This window comes from Choloepus didactylus, chromosome 3 (genome assembly GCF_015220235.1).
Source record: "Choloepus didactylus isolate mChoDid1 chromosome 3, mChoDid1.pri, whole genome shotgun sequence".
In the NCBI taxonomy this organism is placed as follows: Eukaryota; Metazoa; Chordata; class Mammalia; order Pilosa; family Megalonychidae; genus Choloepus; species Choloepus didactylus.
This window is the reverse complement of record NC_051309.1, coordinates 97,780,954-97,804,695: the sequence shown is the minus strand read 5'-3', so window position 1 is coordinate 97,804,695 and position 23,742 is coordinate 97,780,954. Positions and strand designations below refer to the sequence as shown.

The 23,742-nt window shown below is 34.0% G+C and overlaps 1 protein-coding gene across 4 annotated transcripts in view; it reads right to left on the bottom strand.

Annotated features, from left to right (window-relative positions):
• Window positions 1-23,742, bottom strand: part of CCSER1 (coiled-coil serine rich protein 1) — a 1,457,654-nt gene that overhangs the window by 1,061,933 nt on the left and 371,979 nt on the right. For all 4 annotated transcript variants that reach the window (XM_037830258.1, XM_037830260.1, XM_037830259.1 and 1 more), the window contains exon 5: window positions 7,429-7,549. In XM_037830258.1, the coding sequence (XP_037686186.1) occupies window positions 7,429-7,549 (121 nt within the window). The remainder of the gene's footprint in view (window positions 1-7,428; window positions 7,550-23,742) is intronic.

Sequence of the window (23,742 nt, the reverse complement as noted above, 5' to 3'; positions counted from 1 at the left end):
TGTACATGCTCAATGAAAATCAATGATGATGATACAGAAAAGAATTTTACCAAAAGTACATTTATATCTTTTGTCCCCACTTTTATAGTTCCATTGATACTACTCAATATAAATTAAAAGAATTTCAAGATTTTCCATGATGAACTATTACCAATTCAAGATGATATGTTAGAGTTGTCACTTGGTGTTCCACTATTTCATCATAACTACAATTAATACTACAGACAATATTTCATCTTCTTTCTCATTGGAAGTTCTTGGTAATATACGTAAGTTATTAGTTGAATAACTTTATTTAATTTACCTAGGTTCATTTATACACACACACCTAGATACTTGTATGAATGTATGTATAGACTCAGTCCTCTTTTCAGATTTGTGCTTGTTTGGATCTGCTATGTACCTCATAAAAGGCCATGTTCATTTAATCCAATCTTGTGGGAACAGACCTTTTGTGGGTGGGACCTTGGATTAGATTGTTTCCATGGAGATATGACCCCACCCATTCAAGGTAGGTCTTGGTTCCCTTGCTGGAGTCCTTTATGAGAAGATAAAAAGCAGAGACATTTTGGAGAGAGCTAAGAGAGAAGCTAAGATATGTAATCTAGAATTTGCCTTTGGGAGAAGCTAAGAAGTATCTAAGCTTCAGAGACATTTTGGAGAAAGCCACAGAAACAAGAAGCTAAACCCAGGAAAGGATCAGCAGATTCCAGCCATGTGCCTTTCCATGTGACAGAGGAACCCCAGATGCCATCAGACTTTCTTCAGAGAAGGTATCATCCTGTTGATACGTCAGCTGGGACATTTTCATGGTCTTAGCACTATAAATTTTTGAACTAATAAACCCCCATTGTAAAAGCCAATCCATTTCTAGTTTATTGCATTTCAGTAGCTTTAGCAAGCTGAAACAACCATCTCCAATGCCAGCACCCTAGTCCAAGCAACTGTCACCAACCATCTAAATGGTCTCCCTACAGCAACTCAACCTCTCTTCTACTCAATGGTATATACCACTACCTTCACTGTACCCAGTCTATGCTCTACAAGAAACCAGGATGAAGTTTTCAAAAGGCAACTCTGATCATGTCACCTGGTCCCAGCTTAAAATGTGTGTTTTTGTTTTTGTTTTTGGCTTCCTTTGCTCCTACCAGCCTTCTCTTAATTCTTCCAAACTTCTTTCTGCCCATCACAAAGTCTTCAAAGAAGATGTTCTATTTGCTGGAAAGTGTTTCTTTTTCTTTTTCACTTAGCTAACAAATATCCTTCACATTTTAGCTTGAGTTAATTTCCTCAGGGAACATTTTCTTGCCCTCCTTGGCTATTTGAATGCCCATTACCATAAGCCCTCATGACATGAAACACCTTTACTTTACAACAGTTAAAATTCTGCATTTTTTAATTGCAATTAATTGATTGATGACTGTCTCCCAGACTACATTCTGTTTCACAAGAGACAGATCTGCTTTTACCAACCATGAGATGCCCAGCCCTAAGCACAGTACCAAAAATAAAGCAGGACCTCAAGAATTACGTATTTTTGATGGATTAATGAATAAATGTCTGCCTGGAAAGGTAATAATTCTCTCCCTGAAATTCGTAAAGAAAAGCTGATGATTAATAACAGGATTCTCTGATTTGTCAATGGTTCAACTAGAATTTAGGAACAACTTTATAGATGATATCAGAGCACTAAAACTTTTCCAAATTTAATATATATTATTCATTCAGGTAAAAATAAATAAAAAGAGCTGAAAAAGCTTTAAAACTGCATGCTCCTAAGTACTATCTAAGAATAAAGTAGATTAGTTTTACCTGTTCTTTAAAAATAAGGCTTTTTGTAGTAAATGATGGCATCTTTGCCCTTTCAGAAGAAGCTGAATGACTCTCCTACATGTCAACAAAATTAAGCACTACAGGAGGCCTTGAACTTGGAGCGAATGCAGCATGTTTAGGTAATGTTTAATTTACACAAATTTAAACAGTATATCAAATATCTTAGAAAGTTTAGACCTTTCTATATAGAATAAAATTTAAAAATAAAATATTTAAATGGGTAAATAATTAACATAATCTCTTCTTTCACCTCTAAATTTCAAAGTGTAAGATCTTTTATTTTCAGCTAGTGAGCCATGCTGTGTAAAAACAGAGTATACACATTTCAACAAACATTCTAACAAAGCATAAAATAAAATCCAAAACTAATCACAGAAGCTATATTCTTTTATTCTCTCTAGAGTTCTAATTTTGTGTACATTTTTTTGCATATAATTGTGATTTCAGAAATGTATTGTTTTGAGTAACATGCTGAAAGTAACTAGTTACCTGGACATAATTTTAATGCAAAGATTTTATAAATTATAAACCTTCATATACTCAAAGCTTTGAGCCCAACATTCTATGATTCTGATCAAATATTTTTAACCTGTGTACACCTTTTTGGTTATAAACATTTTTCTTCTTTTTCTAGAGTTTATCCTTTCCATGGTATACTAAGCTACATACCAGACTAGTTTGAGAAGTGAAGCAAAATCCACACTTTGATTTCCTAATTAAGATGAAAATTAGGTTTGTCAATGAAGGAAAAGTTCTGACCTCTTCCACCATAATGCTCAAAAATGATTTAATTTTCTCCCTATCACCTGCTATGCTGAAAACCTTTATAATTCATTCCCAAATTTATTTCTATTTATGGACTATCTTGAAACTCATAAATACATGATAATATTTAATAATAAACTATCAGAATTAGAATATTTAAATATAACCAGCATATGTTGAATTTTGTTTGGATAATGCAAATATTTCAGTCATCAAATGTTCCCTACCCTCCAAAAATTGTAATTGTATACCAATATAATAGTATAATTAAGACCAATAATCTGTTTTTTTTTGGTTATATTCACACTTAAAAAGAAAGAATTCTTGGTAACTAATATAGTTTGATATGGGAAAATATTTCTTAAAATTCAACTATTTTTAATATGCTTAACTTTTATTTATTTTGAGTTAAATTTAAGAAATGTTATTTTTCCCTTAAATTATCACATCCCTGTAAAACATCATTCCCCCCAAAAATTCACATGCTCCCAATCTCATATTCCCAAATTTATTTTCAAAAGTTTATATTGATATATCAATAAACCTGACCCAAATTTAGACTATCACTAGGCAATCAAAATCTACACCTCACACTGGACAAATTGCATAGGCTTCCCTAAGCTGTGATTGACCTTTTCGGATGCATGCTCTATTTCTTCACCTAGATTACAAGATCCTCAAGAACACATTATCTTAAATATTCCTTTTTATGGACAATATTACATTTTCTGAAGTCCATTTATCTGAGATTATTCCAGTTTCTCTTACAAGAGATTTGCTGCGTTTTAAATTATATAACTTAATGTGTTCTATATTTCAAAGACTAAATGATTTAAGAATGTATCATGTGAAGTCTGTGAAATTATAAGGAAAGAAGTACTTAAAAAATATTTCCATCCTGAGAAAACAGAAATATTAGGTCTCCAAAAACAATGTCTAAACTTACAACATTTTAGTTTCTGAGTATTTTTTTGGTGGGTTATTATTTTATGACTATTTTTAGTCCTACTGGAATATCTGAAATACAGCAAACTAATATTATAATGAGCTTTGCTCACTTCAAATATGAACATTTGAAATAATATATATTGTAGATAATATATCTGTATATATAATGAATTTATAAAAATATATGATAGCTAATATATTTGTAAAAAAAATTACAAAATGTATTTCAGGCATTGTACTATGAAGTAGATAAATAACTCCCACATTAAAAACAAAAAACAAACAAAAGCTATATATATATTTTTTTTAATTGTCCAAGGCCTGGATTCCTAACTACTAAGTTATACTCTCTCTCAACAACACATAAGGGGAAAATAATATGAAATAAAATTAAATGAGTGAAAAATCATTTAAAACAAGAAAGGAAGACACAAATATTGTATTTTTAATATAAGATTTCAATGTCTACATTTTAAATTTAATAAAGAAATTCTGACTTTTAAAATTCTGACTTTTAAAATCTAAATAATATTGCTACGTATTTTAGTTTCCTGGCTACTGAAGCAAATATCATGCATGAGTTGGCTTAAGCAACAGAATTTTTTTGGCTTGCAGTTTTGAGTCTAGGAGAAGTCCAAAACCAAGTTGGCATCAAGGCAATGCTTTCTCCAGGAAGGCTGTGTTGTTTTGGGGCTGGCTGCCAGTGATCCTTGATCCTTAGCTTTTCTGTCACATGGCAATGCCCATGATGGCCTCTCCTGGCTTCTGGCTCCATGGACTTCTGACTGCTTCCCTGTGGCTTTCTCTCTCCCTCTGGCCTTCCCTATAAGACTTTCAGTAATAGGATTAAGACCCATCCTGATTCAACTGGACCACACTTTAGATAAGTAACCTCATCTAAACATTCTCTTTCCAAGAGTTCACACTCCTTAGGAATGGAATAAGTTTAAGAACATACCTCCCAGCCACCACACTACCTATATTGAACACCCACGGCTTTGATTTCCTAGCATCTATCCCCATCTCTTTTATCAACATCAGCTTTCTCCTCTCAACTTCACCCTCTGCTCTAGATTTTGTCATCTGACCTGGTTCTAGCCAATTATGTCATCAAATACTCCTGGAAACAATGGTTGCTTCAGGACAGTCATGTGAACAAAGCCGAACTAGTCAAAGTCAGTGGCACTCATCTCTTGGACATTTTTGGTTTTGATTATATGGAAAGAAGCCATCTCTTTCCACTGTACTTGTTGATAAAATAAAAATCCATTTCAGTTGCTGCTGAGGGAAATACTGTCACCATAAGAGGAACCTTCCTGAAAGCGAACATGGAAAGGATAGCAGAGTAAGAGATGGAGACAGAGAGAATGACCCTTGATAACACTGCTTGAGTATCAGATCCAACACACTTGAGGAAAATTCTACCCCTGGACTTGTGCATTTCATGAACAATAACCGTTGTGCCCCTTAGTTTTTTGGAAACCAGTTGACATTGGGACATCTTTCACTGGCAAACAAAAGTTATGAATTAATCACTAGGTCTTTATATTTACATTGTGTTCTTGCCATTATATTCACACCTACCATTTATTTCTCAAAATAACTGTGTGAGGTGTGCAGAGCATATGCAATCTCCATTTGATAGATGACCACCATTTGAATGACTTCATTAAGATCACAACTGAAGATACATGTTAGAAAATTTTAAGAAATATGAGATGTATATGCCTTCCTAGTCAACTTAAATGGTAAGAAGAATATAATGGAGACATTAATCAAGTAAGTAATAACTGAGCGGATGTGAGATGTAGGGAGAAAAAAGTACCAATATGTTAGGCCTGTATAACTAAAGAAAAATGAGGGTAACTTTACATAAAGTAGGAAAACCAGAAAGAACAGACAGGTTAAGGGGCCTAGAAAAGATCAGTAATTTGGCTTTGGATACACTTAGTATAACTAGGACACCCAGTTAGACAATTTTAAATATTATATTATATTCATAACAGCCTCAAAGACAGAAAATATATATGTGTAAGTCCTCTGTAATGAATTAATAGTTTAGGCTATGTAAAGGTCAACATAACTAATACTTTTGCAGTTTATTTCAGGTTATTTACCAGTATTGTCTCACATAAAACAATGAGCGTGGTGAAATCACCTCACTTTACAGGTGAGGAATGTAAAACTCAGAGAGGTTAAATAAAATGTCCACAATTCTCAGCTACTATATAACAGGGTTAAGATTTATCCAAGGCCATTCTGACTCAAAATAAAGCATAACAAAATAAAATAAACAAACAAAAATCTATGCTTATTCCAATATCTCTGCCTTCCCAGTGCGAATGAACAACATTGTCCAGGGAAAATGTTTAAAACAGAAAGTAAATTCAAAGACTACAGTTGTCTTAGACTGGATATAAGGTAACAGGAAAAAAAGGATTGCCAGTTAACAAATACCATCTAATTTAATATATATCTCAAAATAAAGAAGAATAAATATTTATGAAGTAGCCAAAGACAAGAAAGAAATTTAAGTAAGCGAAATAGCCCTATTCACCGATTTTACTGAGATTGCTAAAAGATACTTAAAAAGAACTTAAGATCAAATTTACAATACATAGATAATGTAGTAAACATGCATTTATTGAAGGAAAATACATTTGAATTTTCTAATATATTCAATTGGCAAATATGAGATGTAATCTTCCTCCTATTAGACAAAATATTGCTTTGTGAATCTAAAAATTAGACTATATTAAGATCAACTAAATTGTTTTCACTTTTAGATAGTATTAAACTGAGTAACAATCATTACTTTCTGATTTGGTAAGTATTTATTTTCTCTATAATGAGAAGTAATACTGGATATCTTCATGCTAGCAAATATATGCATTGCTCCAATACATTGCTCCATTTGAATTCAACATTATTGAATGTTAATATTAAGAGACTTTAAATTGGTTTCATAAAGGGTATCAAACAGAATTATGCCCAAGGAAACTCTATCCTCACAGAGCTTATTGTCCAGTAGAAAGAAATACAAGAAGTAAACAGCTGTGATACAGTGTAATATGATGGGAAAAGAAAAGTGCATCAAGTCAACCCCCACCTTGATCATGTGGTGGTCAGTCAGCAATCCTTGGCAACACTTGTACTTCCAAATTGAGACTTTGAAGCATGCATGGTACCATATTCACTAGGAAACCATCAGTGTAGCTTTTTTTTTTTCTTTTTCAATTATTTAATGCATAACTAGTAATGATACTACTTTGATATTTCGATTTCATTTATCTTACTTTTTTACCATGAATTTAACTAAGATTTATCCATTACAAGAATAAAAAACTACCAATTATTTAATATAAGATCAAATTTAAATTTAAATGAAAGCTTGAACTGTTTAAATAATAAAATATAGAAATATTAAATTGTGTAAAGTTTGAATTTGGGATAATTTAATAAAATATTTAAAAATAAGTTTTCCTCCTTATAAAAAATGCACACCAACTTGAGGCTAAAAACTGATCACAATTTATACCACTAAAGTCTACGAGTATAATAAAATAATCCAGGACGAGCACAACTATAATCACAACAATCACAGCATTAAAACCAAAAAAACGCTTCAGTGTACTTACCCATGATCCTAAAATAAGGTGACAAGATGAAATTTCCATAGCATATGGTTCAAACATATAAAGTCAGGAGACCACAGCAGTTATTCATTATGGAATGTGCAATAGATTGATTTTATAATGTACAAAATGTATTTCTGTTCTCTCAATATACTAATATTAATGCATTCATTATAAATCACAATTTCTGAGCAGAACAATTCTGAACTATTAGCTAATTAATTTTTCAAGGACTTGAAAAACTTACTGTTTGGAAGGCTCAGGAAATTTTTGCTCTTCTTTCTTCTTCATTTCTATTGCTGATTCCTTAGGAGCGAGAACTACAGCAGCACATGAGACAACAGAGTGGTATGAATCCTCCCGGCAAACTGTTTTTTAAAAAATTAATTGTAAATGTCAAAATTATTTATTGACTAGTATCACTTACTCCTTTTCCTTTCCTATTTTCAGTCAAATAAAAGAAATAATTCAGCTGAAACATAAACTATCATCAAATTATCCTAAATTGTCATTTTTCTAGTCTTTCCGGTTGTTAGCTGTATGACCTTAGGTAATTGTTCATTTTTAAGCCACAAAGTGAAAAAGGTGTTGCCAAACTTCATAGTCCTTTATTTCAAAAAGCTTTTCATTGAAGAATGACATAAACACAAAAAAGTGCACAAATCACACATGCAAATTAAATGAATCTTTGAAAAATGAACACTCTAATTAATCAGCATCAAAATCAATTAATAGTGTACTACCAGCACCCCTAAACTCCCTATTTGACTCCTTCCCAGTCACTATTCTAAATTCCAAATTTATCATCATTATCACATATTACTATCAATTAGTTTGCCTCTTTTTAGCCTTTATAAAGTGGGCTTATACTCTTTTGTGTATGAAATCTTTTATATGTGGGCTTACTTCATTCAATATGTGTTTATAGAATGTGTAGCAGCAGTTTGTACATTCTTATAGCTGTGTAGATTTCCATGGTATGAACAGATTACAACTCATTTATACACTCTATCAGAGATGGACACGGGTTATTTCCAGTTTGGGGCAATTTCAGAATGTCTATAAATATTCTTGTACATTGTATTGAGTGCACAAATAGATACCTACTGGAAAAATATCTAGAAACTGGAACTGCTCCTTGGGTATGACTGAAAGTTTTATGTTCAACTTTAGTAGATACTGCCAAACACTTTTCCTAGATGATCAAACCAATTTGCATTTTCACCAAGAGAATGAGAATTTCTGTGGTTCCAAATCCTCACCAACACGGTTTCACCAGTTATTTATTTTTACTTTTTAAAACTTTAGCTATTGTCTTAATTTTCTATGTTGCATATTAAATCACTACAAACTTAGCAGCCTAAAACAGAACCCATTTTCTTTTATCTCACAGTTCTGTAGGTCAGATATCCAGGCAGTTTAAAATACATCTCTGCTTAGAGTCCCACAAGGCCAAAGCAAGGTGTCATCCTGGCAAGACACTAATCTACAGTTTCTGGGGGAAACCCAAGTTCATTCAGATAGTTCGCAGAATTCAGAAACTTGTGGTTAGGGACTCAGGTCTGCTTTATCTCACCGGCTATTAGCTAGGGAGCACTCCAAGTTCTCAGAGACTCTTCATAGGTCAGTGACCCCTGACCCCATCTATCTTGGCAATGGATAACCTCCCCTGCATTTGAATCCCTCCTATTCTTCAAATCTCTCTTATTTCTTCCTCTCCTACCAGCTGGCAAAACTCTACTTTTAAAGGGCTCATGTGTAGGTTATGCAAGATTATATCCCTTTTGATTAACTCAAAATCAACTGATCAGTAACCTATATTACATCCACAACATCCCTTTTGTTGTGTAATGCAACATAATCACAGCATTAATGCCCTGTCATATTCTCATGGAGGTATTTATACAAAGGTTTGGGTCATGTAGTTCATCTTAGAAGTCTGCCTACCACAGTTATTCCCAAAAGTGCATAGTGGTATCACATTATAACTTTAATTTACTGTTTTCTGATGACTTCTGAAAATAATGAATATATATATATTTGGTCCTGATTTTACTTGTTCTGATATGTACAAATTTCAGTTACCAGAGTTAAATTATACCAGTCATCCAAAATATAGTACAAATTTCAGTTAGCACAATACATTACCTGTCAGTAATTGCATAAAGTACAAAGTTCACTTTAGTTTTTCAGTCCAAAATACCCAGCATAAATAACAGCTATGCATCATGATCAGTGATACACACCTCACTTCTTTCAAAGTCTGTCAGTGACTGGTCACTGGGCAGCTGTTATTTGGGTCAAACCCAGACAGTAACATTTGCAGTAGTGTGGCTTTTTTACCTCCCAGTGGTAAACCCATGTGACATTTTATAAAAATGGATACTTTAAAGAAGGAATTGGCCAATGAAATTGAAAGTAAAGCACAAAAAAAAAAATGAAAAATGATAATACTGGAAGTGATATTTAACTTGAACATAAATGAAAGGCTGAAAGTCAATAATCATACAACTCACTTTAAGAACTAAAGGGGGTAAACAACAAATTAAAACCCCTCAATATAGAGGGAAGCAAATAATATAGATGAGAACAGACATTGATGAATGAAAATACAAAGATACACTTCTTAAAACAGAGAAAAATGTTGGTTAGTTTAAAAGACCAATATAATTCACAGATGTTAGCTAAGGCTGATCAAGGAAAACAAAAGAGGAGGAAGCTTACCAATATTAAGAATGAAAGTGGAGATAACAAACACAGTTCCTACAGGCAATAAAAATAGAGTAAGTGGATAAATTTTGAAATTTAAATAAAATGGAAAATAAAAGAAAAACATTATTTATCAAAACTGAATCTAAAAATGGACTGACAAAGATTTAAAAAAAAAACAGAAAAAACAAATTGCTGATATCAGGGATGAAGTTGGGAATAACAAAACAGATCCTGGAGCCATTAAAAGCATGATGAGAACAATACCATGAACAACTTTACACTTAGTTTGATAACTTAAAACGTGGACAAATTTATGCAAAACCACAAACTGAATCACTTAATAACATAAATTAAAAATATATAAAGTAATATAAGACAGGAATAAAAGGGCACGTAGATGACTTATCACACCTCTCTAAATAACTCTTAGAGCAAGGAGACAAAATTCTTTAGAGATATAAAATATCCTTATTTTAGAGATTAATAAGATTATGTAAAATCATATAGTTGTCATGTGTAGAACAATGAACTCCAATATCAGAATACACAACCTTTTCAAGTGTACATGAAACATTTCCATAATTTCTAATATATTGGGAGATAAGACTAGTTCCAACAAGTTCAATTTAATAACAAGAGGTTAAGGATTCTGCAAAGAGAAGCTTCTATGAGACAGAGAACCTAAAGGAGCTTTCAGTAGCATTAAGAGATGTAGCTGAAAAAACATGGAATTCGCAGTGATCAAGTGAGTCAGGACTCATGGGGCTATATTTTAAAAATGAAAGAGGTAAAGGAAATGAACCCATTGTTCCTCAGTTTTCTCCTGAAAATATTTGCTGAATTATTAAGCTGCTCAGAGCTAAAGTCTGAGACATAAATTGGACAGCCACTGAAATGAAGAGCAGAGTTTAAAACCATCTCAAGGCACTCAAGAGGAAAACATTGAAGTCCAGTGTGTAAAAGTAGGAATGGACCTGGTTTTCCTCATTGTCTCTCCAATCAAACAGATTTTTGTTCTGATTTCTTTTAATTAAAATGGTTTCTGCTTATTCTTGTCATGAATTTTGGGTCTGCAACAACCAATTACATCATAGCTGGGAGCAGAAATACTTATTATATTTTAAATTTCCATTGTTGCTTTAAATCTTAATAATGAATAAATAGACTAAGAGGAGAATTACTGATTCATTACTCTGGGATAACATTCCTTTATTTCCACTTACCCAATAAATATTTACTGAACTACTGTTATGTTCCAAGAAATATGCCTAATGGTAGTTTTCTACTATGGGCAAGAATATCTTTCACCTCACATTTCCAATGAAACTTTGCTCTCTCCTTCAAGAGATACTTCTCAAATATTAGGGCAATAAGCTTCTGGTTAGAGTAAATAAAATCATTTATCTACATCTCTATCAGGGAAAAAGGAAGTATTTTATTTAGACAAATTAAAAGAGAGACGTGAGTAGGGAAAATGCTGTAAGAAGAAATTTGAAAAACAGAAGCATTTATTTGCCCAAGGTAATTTGAGTATCAGCACTTAATCTTTACGATCTAGAGACTAAAACAATTGACACCTCACACAAAGGTGTTGAAGTTAAAACCATAAATAACAAAGTCAGGGAATAAGCCCCATTAATTGTTGTGTGATGATGAAGGTGACAATTGATCTTGAGATACATCCATTTGGAATACCACGTAAATGATTGAGCTGAAATGAAATTACACTCAAATTTTAGTATCTTTAAGATACTTTATGATACTCAGTTATCTTAAGAAACAAGAATTAGTATAATAAATGCAAGTTAGGCAAATAATGGAGAAATTATAACTTCAAAAAACATGAATGGAGTAATAAACACACAAATTTTTTAAAACAAAGAATATGTTTAGGTTGCCCTTCATACTGAATGCAGGAAAAAAAAAAAAAAAGGAAATTAAAGAAGCTGTAGCAGTATGTCACCAAGAAGAAACAGAATTTAGTAGGGGGTATTTATGTTTATGGATATTCTGCAAAATCTAAGTCCAAACCTAAAAAGTAAATCTGAGCTTTTATAATGTCAACCACTCTGTATATGATTTAGTTAGCAAACAAGTTGTTGGATATTATTTTCATACTTTACAACACCTTGAATGCAGAAATTGCTTTTGTAGAATGATATGAATATTGAAAACTAAAAGGGAAAACATTTTATGTACTTTAAGATAAACTTTAATGACATATAGATTAAAAAGAAAGTTTAGGTTTAAAAAAGACCTCCAAAGTAATTGTGGTTTAAACATTTCCTCTTTAAGGAAAGAGCATAAATTTTGTTGCTGTAGAGCATATTACAAAGGAATATTGATTTCAGTGAGAATCAGAGAAAATTTATATTTTAAAATGATATTTAGCTAGTATACCTGATACAACTTCTAAGAAATTTTTATTTAAAACACAGAAAAATTCAAATATTCCTGATACAAATACCTATATTATTACCAATTTCAGAAAGGAAATTACACTATAAGATTAACTGAAAGTGAGAATCATAATTGTTATTCAGTAAAGGCATTTTTTCCATCCAGAAAAAGGTAGAGAATTTTTTTTTAAATATTGCACTAAATATTCAATGAGAAACAATTTTTGGAAAAATAATTTAATAAAATACTTTAGTAATTATATACGTGGTACTTATAGATCATGACTACTTGAATTTAGGGGTAAAAATAGTATGAGTAATAATAGATACTAGTAAATTCTGGTAAATAAAATTCAATACCATATTAAAACTCTTATGCATCACTATCAAATATGAGTCACATGGAAAATATTAAAATTCAGGAAATTGCACTTCAGGATGAGAAATAATTGTCTTACTATACAATAAGAAAAAAATGTTATAGATTTGTGCACACAATAATGCAAAACTTTGGATTTCAAAAATCATAAAAATAAAAAGAAAATAACAGCAAGGATGATATTTGCAACAAATATGGCATGGGTTAATATTACTATTTAACGGGAAATTACACAATATGTAAAAGTCAATAACATTGACAAAGTGGCCAAAGAACAAGAAATGGCAATTCATTAGCAAAAGTTACAAATAACCAATAAATGTATTTAAAGTGTTTAAACAGGACTTCTGGTCAATCAAGATGGTGGCACCGGATGCTCCAGAGTTCCATTCCCCAACAGAATCTCTGAATAAACAGCAAAAACTGGCAAAATCGTCTTGCTCAGAGCTCAAGAAAACAGTTAGAGGCTTGCAGTAAAAGGGCAAATGCCAAATCAAGAATATGCTGCTTAAAAAGAGTACAGAAGGCTCATGATGCCCTCACTGGCCTCTCTCCCACTCCCCCTCGTGTGCAGTGTGGAGGTGGCCTACACTCTCACTATGGGTTCTTGGCCCTGTTCTAGAAAGATCAGAGTAAGCCCTTTGCATATACTGGGTTGCCTGTAAATTGGTGTGAATCTATCAAGTGGCAGCCTGAAGGAGTATTCCAGGGCACTCATTTCTGGTTTGTCTTTCCAGAACTTGCCCTGTAGATGGAAGCACCCTGCAGACAGCTAAAGTAGTATAAGAAACAATCAAATTCAAGTGACTGGGGAAAAGGATTATTGGCTTCAAGACATACAAGAGAGCACCCAGGAGTGATGCAAAGACAATTTCAAATGGAATAGACAGGTCATTCAGATTCCTGTATGTTCTAGTTTGCTAATGCTGCCAGAATGCAAAACACCAGAAATGGATTGGCTTTTATAAAGGGGGGTTATTTGGTTACACAGTTACAGTCTTAAGGCCATAAAGTGTCCAAGGTAACACATCAGCAATCAGGTACCTTCACTGGAGGATGGCCAATGGTGTCCGGAAAACCTCTGTTAGCTGGGAAGGCACATGGCCAGCGTCTGCTCCAAAATTCTGGTTTCAAAATGGCTTTCTCCAGGATGTTTCTGTCTAGGCTGCAGTTCCTCAAAGATGTCACTCTTAGTCGCACTTGGGGTATTTGTCCTCTCTTAGCTTCTCTGGAGCAAGAGTCTGCTTTCAATTGCCATCTTCAAACTGTCTCTCATCTGCAGCTCCTGTGCTTTCTTCAAAGTGTCCCTCTTGGCTGTAGCTCCTCTTCAAAATGTCACTCTCAGCTGCACTGAGTTCCTTCTGTTTGTCAGCTCATTTATATGGCTCTGCTGATCAAGGCCCACCCTGAATGGGTGGGGCCATGCCTCCATGGAAATTATCCAATTAGAGTCATCACCCACAGTTGGGTAGGGCACATCTCCATGGAAACACTCAAAGAATCACAATTGAATCAAAACTGACATCTGCCCACACAAGATTACATCAAAGATAATGGCATTTGAGGGGACATAATACATTCAAACTGGCACACTGTACATAAGGGAATTTCTAAGTCCAGGATCACATACTGAGTACAGGAAGCATGCTCAGAAAAGTCAGAGCGGACCCCACACCTTAACCTTGAACTGACTTCTTCTAAGAGGGATAAACTCTCAAGGAGAGTACCAGCCAACTTAGAGCCAATTTATTATTATAGAAATAATAAAAATGGACAAAAAATAAAAATACTAGAATTACCACAATAGTTGAAATTAAAAATATCCTCTGAGGGTTTCAACAGCAGAGTGGAGCTAACAGGAGAAAGAATCAATGAACAAGAAGATAAGACAATTGAAATTATTCAGGCTGAGGATCAAAAAGATTAAAGAATGAAGAAAAGTGAACAGAGCCAAAGATACCTGTGGAAAAACAATCAAGCATACAAACATACAATTGTTGGCAATCACAGAGAAGAAGAAAGAGAGCAAGCAGCAGAAGGAATATTCAAAGAAATAATGGCAGAAAAGTTCCCATATTTAATGAAGGATGTGAATATACACATTCAAGAAGCTCAATGAACTCCAAACTGGATAACTGTAGTCAAGTGGTCAAATACCAAGACAAGGAGATAGTTCTAAAAGCTGCAAGAGAAAAGCAACATGTCATATAAAAAGGATCCACAATAATATTCAGTGATAATTTCTCATTGGAAACCATGAAGGCAAGAAAGCAGTAGGATCAAATATTTAAAGTGCTGAAAGAAAAAAAATGCAAGCCAGGAATTTTATACACAGTTATACTATCTTTCAAAATTGCAGAAAATATTAAGACACACCCAGATAAACAAAAGCTGAGGGAATTCATCACAACTAGACTTGCCTGACAAACAATGTTAAAGGGTGATCTTCAGATAGAAAGCAAAGGACACTTGAAGGTAGATCAAAGTGGCTAAAGAAATAAAGATCTCAGGTAAAGATCTCAGGTAAAGGTATGGGTAATAATAAACACTGGTACTATTGAATTGCACTTTTTATTACTCCACTTTTTACTCCTTACAAGTTCTAAATGCAAATGTATAAAAATAATGATAAATCTATGGTTTGGGACACACAATGTATAAAGATTTAATTTGTAACAAGTACCACCAAAGGTTGGGGGATGAAGGGGTATAAGAATATAGTTCATGTATACTACTGAAGATAGGTTATATAAAATAAACATGATTGTTCCAGATATAAGATGTCAAATTTAAGCCCAATAGTAACCACAAAGAAAATATTTGAAAAATATACACAGGAGATGAAGAGGGATTTGAAAAAATTCAATTCAATGAAAGAATTAACAACTATAAGTATATATACAACTGACAGCAGAGACCCAAAATACATGAAGCAAATATAGAGTCTTGAAGGAAGAATGGTTGGCTCTACATCAACATACCATTTTCAGTAAAGGATGGAATACCTAGACAAATCAATAAATAAACAAGGGACTTGAAAAATACTATAAATGAACTATACCTAATAGACTTATATAGAACATTGCACCCAACAAAAGCAGAAGAAACATTCTTCTCTAATGCACATAGATCATTTTCCAGGATAGATCACGTGTTAGCTCATAAAATGAGTCTCAGTTAATTTAAAAATATTGAAATCATGCAATGGAATGACATAATGGGATGAAGCTAGAAATCAATAACAGGATAACTGGAATGAATGCATATGTGTGGAACTTAAACAACACATTCTAAAACAACCAATGGATAAAAGAAGAAATCACAAGGCAAATTAGAAAACATTTTGAGGCAAATGAAAATAAAAACACAAAATATCATAATTTATGGGATGCAGCAAAGGCAGTGCTCTGAGATAAATTTAAAGCTCTAAAGATTTGCATTAAAAAGAAGAAAGATCTCAAATTAGAGACCTAACATCAAAACTGGATGATCTAGGAAAAGAAGCACAAACTAAACCCAAAGCAAGCAGAAGGAAGGACATGACAGTAAAGTGGAGATAAATGAAATGAAGATGTAAAAAAAAATTGAGAACCAATGAAACAAAAAGTTGGTTTTTGAAAACATCAATACAACCTACAAACCTTTAGCTAGTCTGACAAAGAAATAGGACACAAATAATTAAAATCGGAAATGAAAAGCTGTACATTACTACTGACCTTGTTGAAGTTAATAAAGATTATAAGAGGATACTATGAACAACTCTATGCCAAAATTAGATAACCTAGATGAAATGGGAAAATTCCTAGAAACATACACACTAACTACATTGACTCAGGACAAAATAGGAGATCATGACAAATCAATCAAGGAGGTACACTCCCTAACATATTCTGTGAATCCAATATCATGCTAGTACCAATGTTAAACATACCACATGAAAGAAAATGACAAGACCAATATCCCTTATGAATATAAATGCAAAAATCATCAGCAAAATACTAGTAAACTGAATCCAACAGCACATTAAAAGAATTATACACCATGATCAAGTGTGACTTATCCCAGGGTGGTTCAACATAAGAAAATCAATCAATGTAATAAATCATATTAATAAAACAAATTTTAAAACTTACATAATCATCTCTGTTGATGCGGTAAAGGCATTTGATAAAATCCAGCACCCCTTCTTGAGAGAAACATTTGGAAAAGTAGGAATAGACGGAAAATTCCTCAACATGATAAAAGGTATATATAAGCAATCCAAAGCTAACATCATACTCAATGATGAAATACTGAAAGCTTTCCTTGCAAGATCAGTAACAGCAAGGATGACCATGGTCACCATAGTTACTCAAAATTTTACTGCAAGTTATGCCAGAACAATGAAGCAAGGAAGATCAATAAAAGGCACCTAAATTGAAAAGGGAGAAGGAAATTTTTCCCTATTTGCAGAAGTCAAGATCTTATATTCAGAAAATCCAGAAATATCCACAACAAAACTAGTAGAGATAATTAACAAATTCAGTAAAGTGGTGGGGTAGAAGATCAATACACAAAATCAGTGATAGATTATGAACGCAGCAGGGGCTGTAGCCAGGTCAGCTTTGGTGAATTTGGAAGTCCATGTTCCTGAACCCATGCATAACCTCTGTCCCTATCACTGTGGCCACTTTGTTCATGAGCCCATTGGGCAATGATAGGAGTGGGTGGAAAGGAGACTGACTATATCCACAGAACATGTCATCTTATCCACTTGGTTATTTCTATATATGAGAAATGGACAATTTGAGGAAATCAAGAAAACAAATTTACAATAGTAACCTAAAGAATCAAATATCAGGAATACATGTAACTAAAAATTAAAAGAACTTGTACTGGAAAACTACAAGACATTGTTGAAAGAAATCAAAGAAGACCTAAAGAAATGGAAGGACATTCTGTATTCATGGATTGGAGGACTAAATATTATTAAGATGTCTATTCTGCCCAAAGCAATTTACAGAGTCAGCACAATCCCAGTGAAAATTTCAACAGCCATTTTGCAGAAACGGAAAAGGCAATCATCAAATACACATGAAAAAGTAAGGGTTCCGCAATAGCAGAAACCATCTCGGATAAGAAGAACAACATTGAAGGACTCACACTTCCCGATTTTAAAATGTAGGATAAAGTTACAATATTCAAAACACATGATGGTAGCACAAGAACAGAAAAATGGCATCAAATTGAAAGCAGAAATAAAACCTCATATCTATGGCCAATTGATTTTTGACAAGGGTGCCAAGTCCCTTCAATGAGGAATGAATAACCTTGTGATGGTTAAATCCATGTGTCAACTTGGTGAGTGCATGGTATCACTTGTTTGGTCCAATAAACATTGGTTTTAGTAGTGACCAAACACTTAAGCATGGGCCACCAAGTTACCATGAGACCTGAGATGCCTGTCATGAACTGGGTGCTGTCTGACTCACCAAGCCATAAAATTGGGTGTGCACAGCAGCATTTCTTCATAAAATGGAAGTGGTATATATGCACTAGTGCTCAAGCAGAACTGAAGGCACAAGTAAGTTATAAGATGATATGGCCAATATGCCCATGGCCCCCACTCCTGTCACATTACATTCTCTTTACAGCTGACAGATATGGCCTCTTGGGGAGTTTCTTACAATCAGTTGACTGAGGAAAAGAAAACTTAAGTCTGGTTTACAGACAGTTCTGCATAATATACAGGTACCACCCAAAAGTGGACAGCTGCCGCATTACAGCACCTTTCTGTGACAAATCTAAAAGGCACTGGTGAAGGTAAATCCTCCCTGTGGGTGGAATTCTGAGTAATGCACCTGATTGTTCATTTTGTTTGGAAGGAGACATGACTGGAGGTGCATTAGATTCAAGAGCTGTGGCCAATGGTTTGGCTGGATGGTCAAGGAATTGGAAGGAAAGTGAGGGGAAAATTGGTGATAAAGAGGTCTGGGGGAGAGGTATGTGGATAGGCCTTTCTGAGTGGACAAAAACATGAAGATATTTGTGTCCCATGTGAATGTTCACCAGAGGGTGATTTCTGCAGGGAAGATCTTAATAACCAAGTGGATGAGATGACATGTTCTGTAGATATACTCAGTCTCCTTCCCGCCCACTCCTATCACTGCCCAATGGGCTCAAGAACAAAGTGGCCATAGTGATAGGGACAGAGGTTATGCATGAGTTCAGGAACACGGACTTCCAAATTCACCAAAGCCAACCTGGCTACAACTTCTGATGGGTTCACAGTCTATCAGCAGTAGAGACTAACACCCACTCCTCTTATGGCACCATTCCCTGAGGTGGTCATTCTGCTACCTAGTGGTACGTTGATTAAATTGGACCAGTTCCATCATGAAAGGGGCAGTGTTTTGTTTAACTGGAATAGACACATACTCCAGATATGGGCTTGCCTTCCCTGTATGCAATGCTTCCACCAAAACTACCATCCATGGACTTACAGAAAGTCTTATCTACCATCATGGTATTCAACAAAGCATTGCTTCCAATCAAGGGAACCCCTTCACAGCAAATGAAGGGCAGAAATTGGCATATGCTCATGGAATTCCTGGTCTTACCATGTTTCCCATCAGCAGCTGGACTGATAGAATGGTTGACTGGCTTTTTGAAAACTGAATTACAGTGTCAACTGGGTGGCAATACCTTGCAGGCTGGGATAATGTCTAGGAGGCTGCATATGCTCTAAATCAGCATCCACTCCATGGTGTTGTTACTCCTACAGCCAGGATTCATGGGGTCTAGGAATCAAGAGGTGGAAATAAGAGTGGCACCATCCACTCTTACCCCTAGTTATCCACTAGAAAAATTTTTACTTCCTATTCCTTTGACCTTAAGCTCTGCTTTTCTACAAGTCTTAGTTCCAAAAGGATGAATCCTTCCACCAGGAGCCACAACAATGATTCCATTGAACTTGAAGTTAAGACTGCCACCAGCCATTTTGGACTCCTCATCCCTCTGAATCAACAGACAAAGAAGGGAATTACTGTACTGGCTGGCATGATTATCAAAGGAAAATAGGACTGCTACTACACAATGGAGGTAAAGAACAATTTGCCGGTAATAAGGAGATCCCCTAGGGTTTCTGGTAGTACTACCGTACCCTGTGATTAAAGTCAATGAAAGAAACAACTCAATCCAGGAAGGACTACCAATCGCCCAGAAACTTCAGGAATGAAGGTTTGGTTTACCCCATCAGGCAAAGAACAATGGCCAGCTTAGGTGCTTGCTGAGGGTAAAGGGAATATGGAATGAGTAATGGAAGAAGGTAGTTAATAAATATGAACTGCACCCATGTGACAGTTATAGAAATGAGGACTGTAATGGTTATGAATATTTCTTCCTTTTGTTTTGTTATGAATATGTTTGCATATATACATAAAGCCAGTATCTTTGTTTTCTTCTCTACCTTATCTCCTTATTGTATGACATAAGTTGTATTAGCTTCATGTCATAGTTTATAATTATAGGATATCAAATTTAAGACTGAAAATTACCCAAGTGCTAGGACCCTATTCTGGAGAAAGTTAGTGAATTTCTGATTGTATGCAGGACAGCTGAGTATTGTTAGGTAAAAATATGACAGTTATTGTTTTTGTTTAGAGATTAAGTATGGTTTAAGGAAATGCATATGGGTGCCAAGTTGACAAGGAGTGAACTGTGATGGCTAAGTTTTGAATCAGCTTGGCCAGATTATGGTGTCCAATTGTTAGATCAAGCAAGCACAGGCCTAATTGTTAACTGTGAAGATATTTTGTGATCTTAAATCATAAATAAGTTGATTGCATCTATGACTGATGACATCCACAATCAACAGAGGAGATTGCCTTCAAAAATGAGAGAAGTCTCATGCAATCAGTTGAAGGCCTTAAAAGGAAAAGTGATGATTTCAGCAGTCAGAGAATTTCCATCTCTACTTCACCTAGCCAACTTCTCCGGTGGTATTCACTGAAAATCTACATTGGAGTTTCCAGGTTGTGACCTTCCCTGTTGATTCTGTTTCCCTAGAGAACCCTGACTAATCCAAATCTCTTCAACTAATGGTGCAGGGCAAAATGGATAGCCATACATACAAAGAATGATGGTGTACCTCTGCCTCACACCATATACAAAAATTAACTCAAAATGGGTCAAACACCAAATATAAAAACCAAAACTCCAGAAGTCCTAGAAGAAAACACAGATAAACACCTTCAGGTCCTTGTGTTAGGCAATGGTTTCTTTTTTCTTTTTTTTTTTTTTTAATTAAATGCAGTTTTATTGAAATATATTCACATACCATACAATAATCCATAGTGTACAATGAACTGTTCACAGTACGATCATATAGGTATGCATTCATCACCACAATCTATTTCTGAACATTCTCCTTACATCAGAAAGAATCAGAATCAGAATAAAAAATAAAAGTAGAAAAGAACACCCAAATCATCCCCCCATCCCACCTTATTTTTCATTTAGTTTTTGTCTCCATTTTTCTACCCATCCATCCATACACTAGACAAAGGGAGTGGTGATCCACAATGTTTTCACAATTACACTGTCACCCCTTGCAAGCTACATTGTTATACAATCGTCTTCAGGAGTCCAGACTACTGGGTTGGAGTTTGATAGTTTCAGGTATTTACTTCTAGCTATTCCAACACATTAAAACCTAAGAGGTGTTATCTATATAGTGCATAAGAATGTCCACGAGAGTAACCTCTTGATTCCATTTGAAATCTCTCAGCCACTGAAATTATTTCATCTCATTTTACATCCCCCTTTTGGTCAAGAAGATGTTCTCAATCCCAAGATGCTGGGTCCAGATTCATCCCCAGGAGTCATATCCTGCGTTTAGGCAATGGTTTCTTAGACATTATACCAAAACCACAAGCAACAGAAGAAAAAATAGATAAATTTTACAACATCAAAATTAAAAACTTTTGTGAATTAAAAGACTGTATCAAGAATGTAAAACAACAGCCTACAGAATAGGAGAAAATATTTGGAAATCATATATCTGATAAGGGTTTAATATCCAATATATTTTAAGAACTCTTACAACCCAAAAACAAAAAAGCAAATAACCTAATTAAGAAATGTGCAAAAGACTTGAAGTGAATATGTCTTCAAAGAAAATATACAAATGGCAATCCCACTTCTAGGTATATACTCAAAAGACCTGAAAGCAGGAACTAGAACAGATATTTGCAAAGTAATGTTCATGGTGGTATTATTCACAATTGCAAAAAAGTTGGTAGTAAACCAACAGACGAATGGGTAAACTAATGTGGAATATGTATAAAATGAAATATTTATTCAGCTGTAAAATGGGATGATGCTGATACATGCTACAACATGGATGAACCTTGATGATGCCATGTTGTGTGAAATAAGTCAGAGAAGAGGACAAATATTATATGATCTCACCCAAAGATGTAACATAATAAGAATATGCAAGTTCATACTGTCAGGAACTAGAATAAAGGTTACCAAGGGTCATATGGGGGTGAGAAATGAGGAACTAATGCTTAATGGGTAGGGATTTTTTGTTTGTGGTGATGGAAAATTTTGATGATGAACTGTGGTGCTGCTGGTATGATATTGTGAAAGTAATTAACATCACTGAATTGTATTATTGAAAGTGGATAAAATGGAAAATTTTAGGCTATAAGCATATTAACAGAATAAAAATAAAAAAACAAAACCCATAGTACTGAACAATAAAAAGAGTGAACCCTAAAGTAAACTATGGACTATAGTTAATAGAATAATTATAATAATGTTTCATCAATTGTAACAAAGGTACTACAATAATGCAAAATGTTAATAATAGGAAAAACTGCATGTGAAATGGGGTGTTTATGTGTACCTTCTACTATCTACATGATTTTTCTGTAAAGCTACACCTTCTTTAATAAGAAAATGCTAAAACAACCACAACAACAATTGGTAACCAGAATATTCCAAATTTAAAACAAAATAATAAGTGTCTGTCAAATTAGAAAGAGTAACCAAAAAACAGTGACTTGATGCTGTTCATGGTCCTACAAGCTGGGCCTGCTCATACTGTCACACTTTGGTGACCTACTGTAAATTGGTACACACTCTTTGTAAAACAGTTCAGCAACATGTTTCAATATCCTCAACAGTGTTTGTATATTTTGAGAAATAATTTCACTTTAGTAGTCTATTCCAAGAAAATAATTGGAGATGGACAACTTACATTCAGTGGAGTAAAACTGATAATAGCAACCCCACTTAAAAACCAACCAAGTACAAAAACAAACAAAACAAACAAACAAAAAAAAACAGCATGTTTATTCATGTGGAAAAACATTCTCTATGCATTATAAATATTTTTGAGTAATAATCATATGAAATTAAAATATTTTAATTCTAACAATCTGATTTGAAAATTCTGTTTAAAACAAACAGTTAAACACTCAAGGTAAATGCATCTAAATTATTAAGGAGGTTAAAGTTTGGGTTATGTGAAAAGAGTTGATTGCATTTTCTACTTTGTAGTTTTCAGTATTTTTCAAATTTCCTATAGTGATTTTTTTTCTTAATTTTAAAACAGAAAAAATTAAAAGTTGAAATATAGCCATTAAATATGTAGTAAATGATCAGATGTATCAATAGTAACATTGACTTAAAACAGTGGTTCTTCTGGAAACTATATATTTGAAATTTAATCAGATTAATTTAATTTTATTGGCTGAACCCTCCTCCCACCTACAACACCAATTAAATCACCTCTTCAGAAGACATTGTAAGTGACTAAACTAGTTGATTTTTCTGAAATGTAAAACAGATGATACTAACTTCGTGGGTTCCCTCCAAATTAATGTATTTACATACTAGCAGGGGCTTTTAATTTTTAATCTAAGTGACTGAATCACAGTGACAAATTTAGGCACTGACAAAATAGTAGGAACCCTGGTTTGAGGTAAGGATAATTTCTGCACTTTCCAAATCACATCCCACACAAAGTGTTCAGATGGAACTCTCCCGAAAAGGGGAAAGCTGTGGCTTTAGGAGAAAGCAG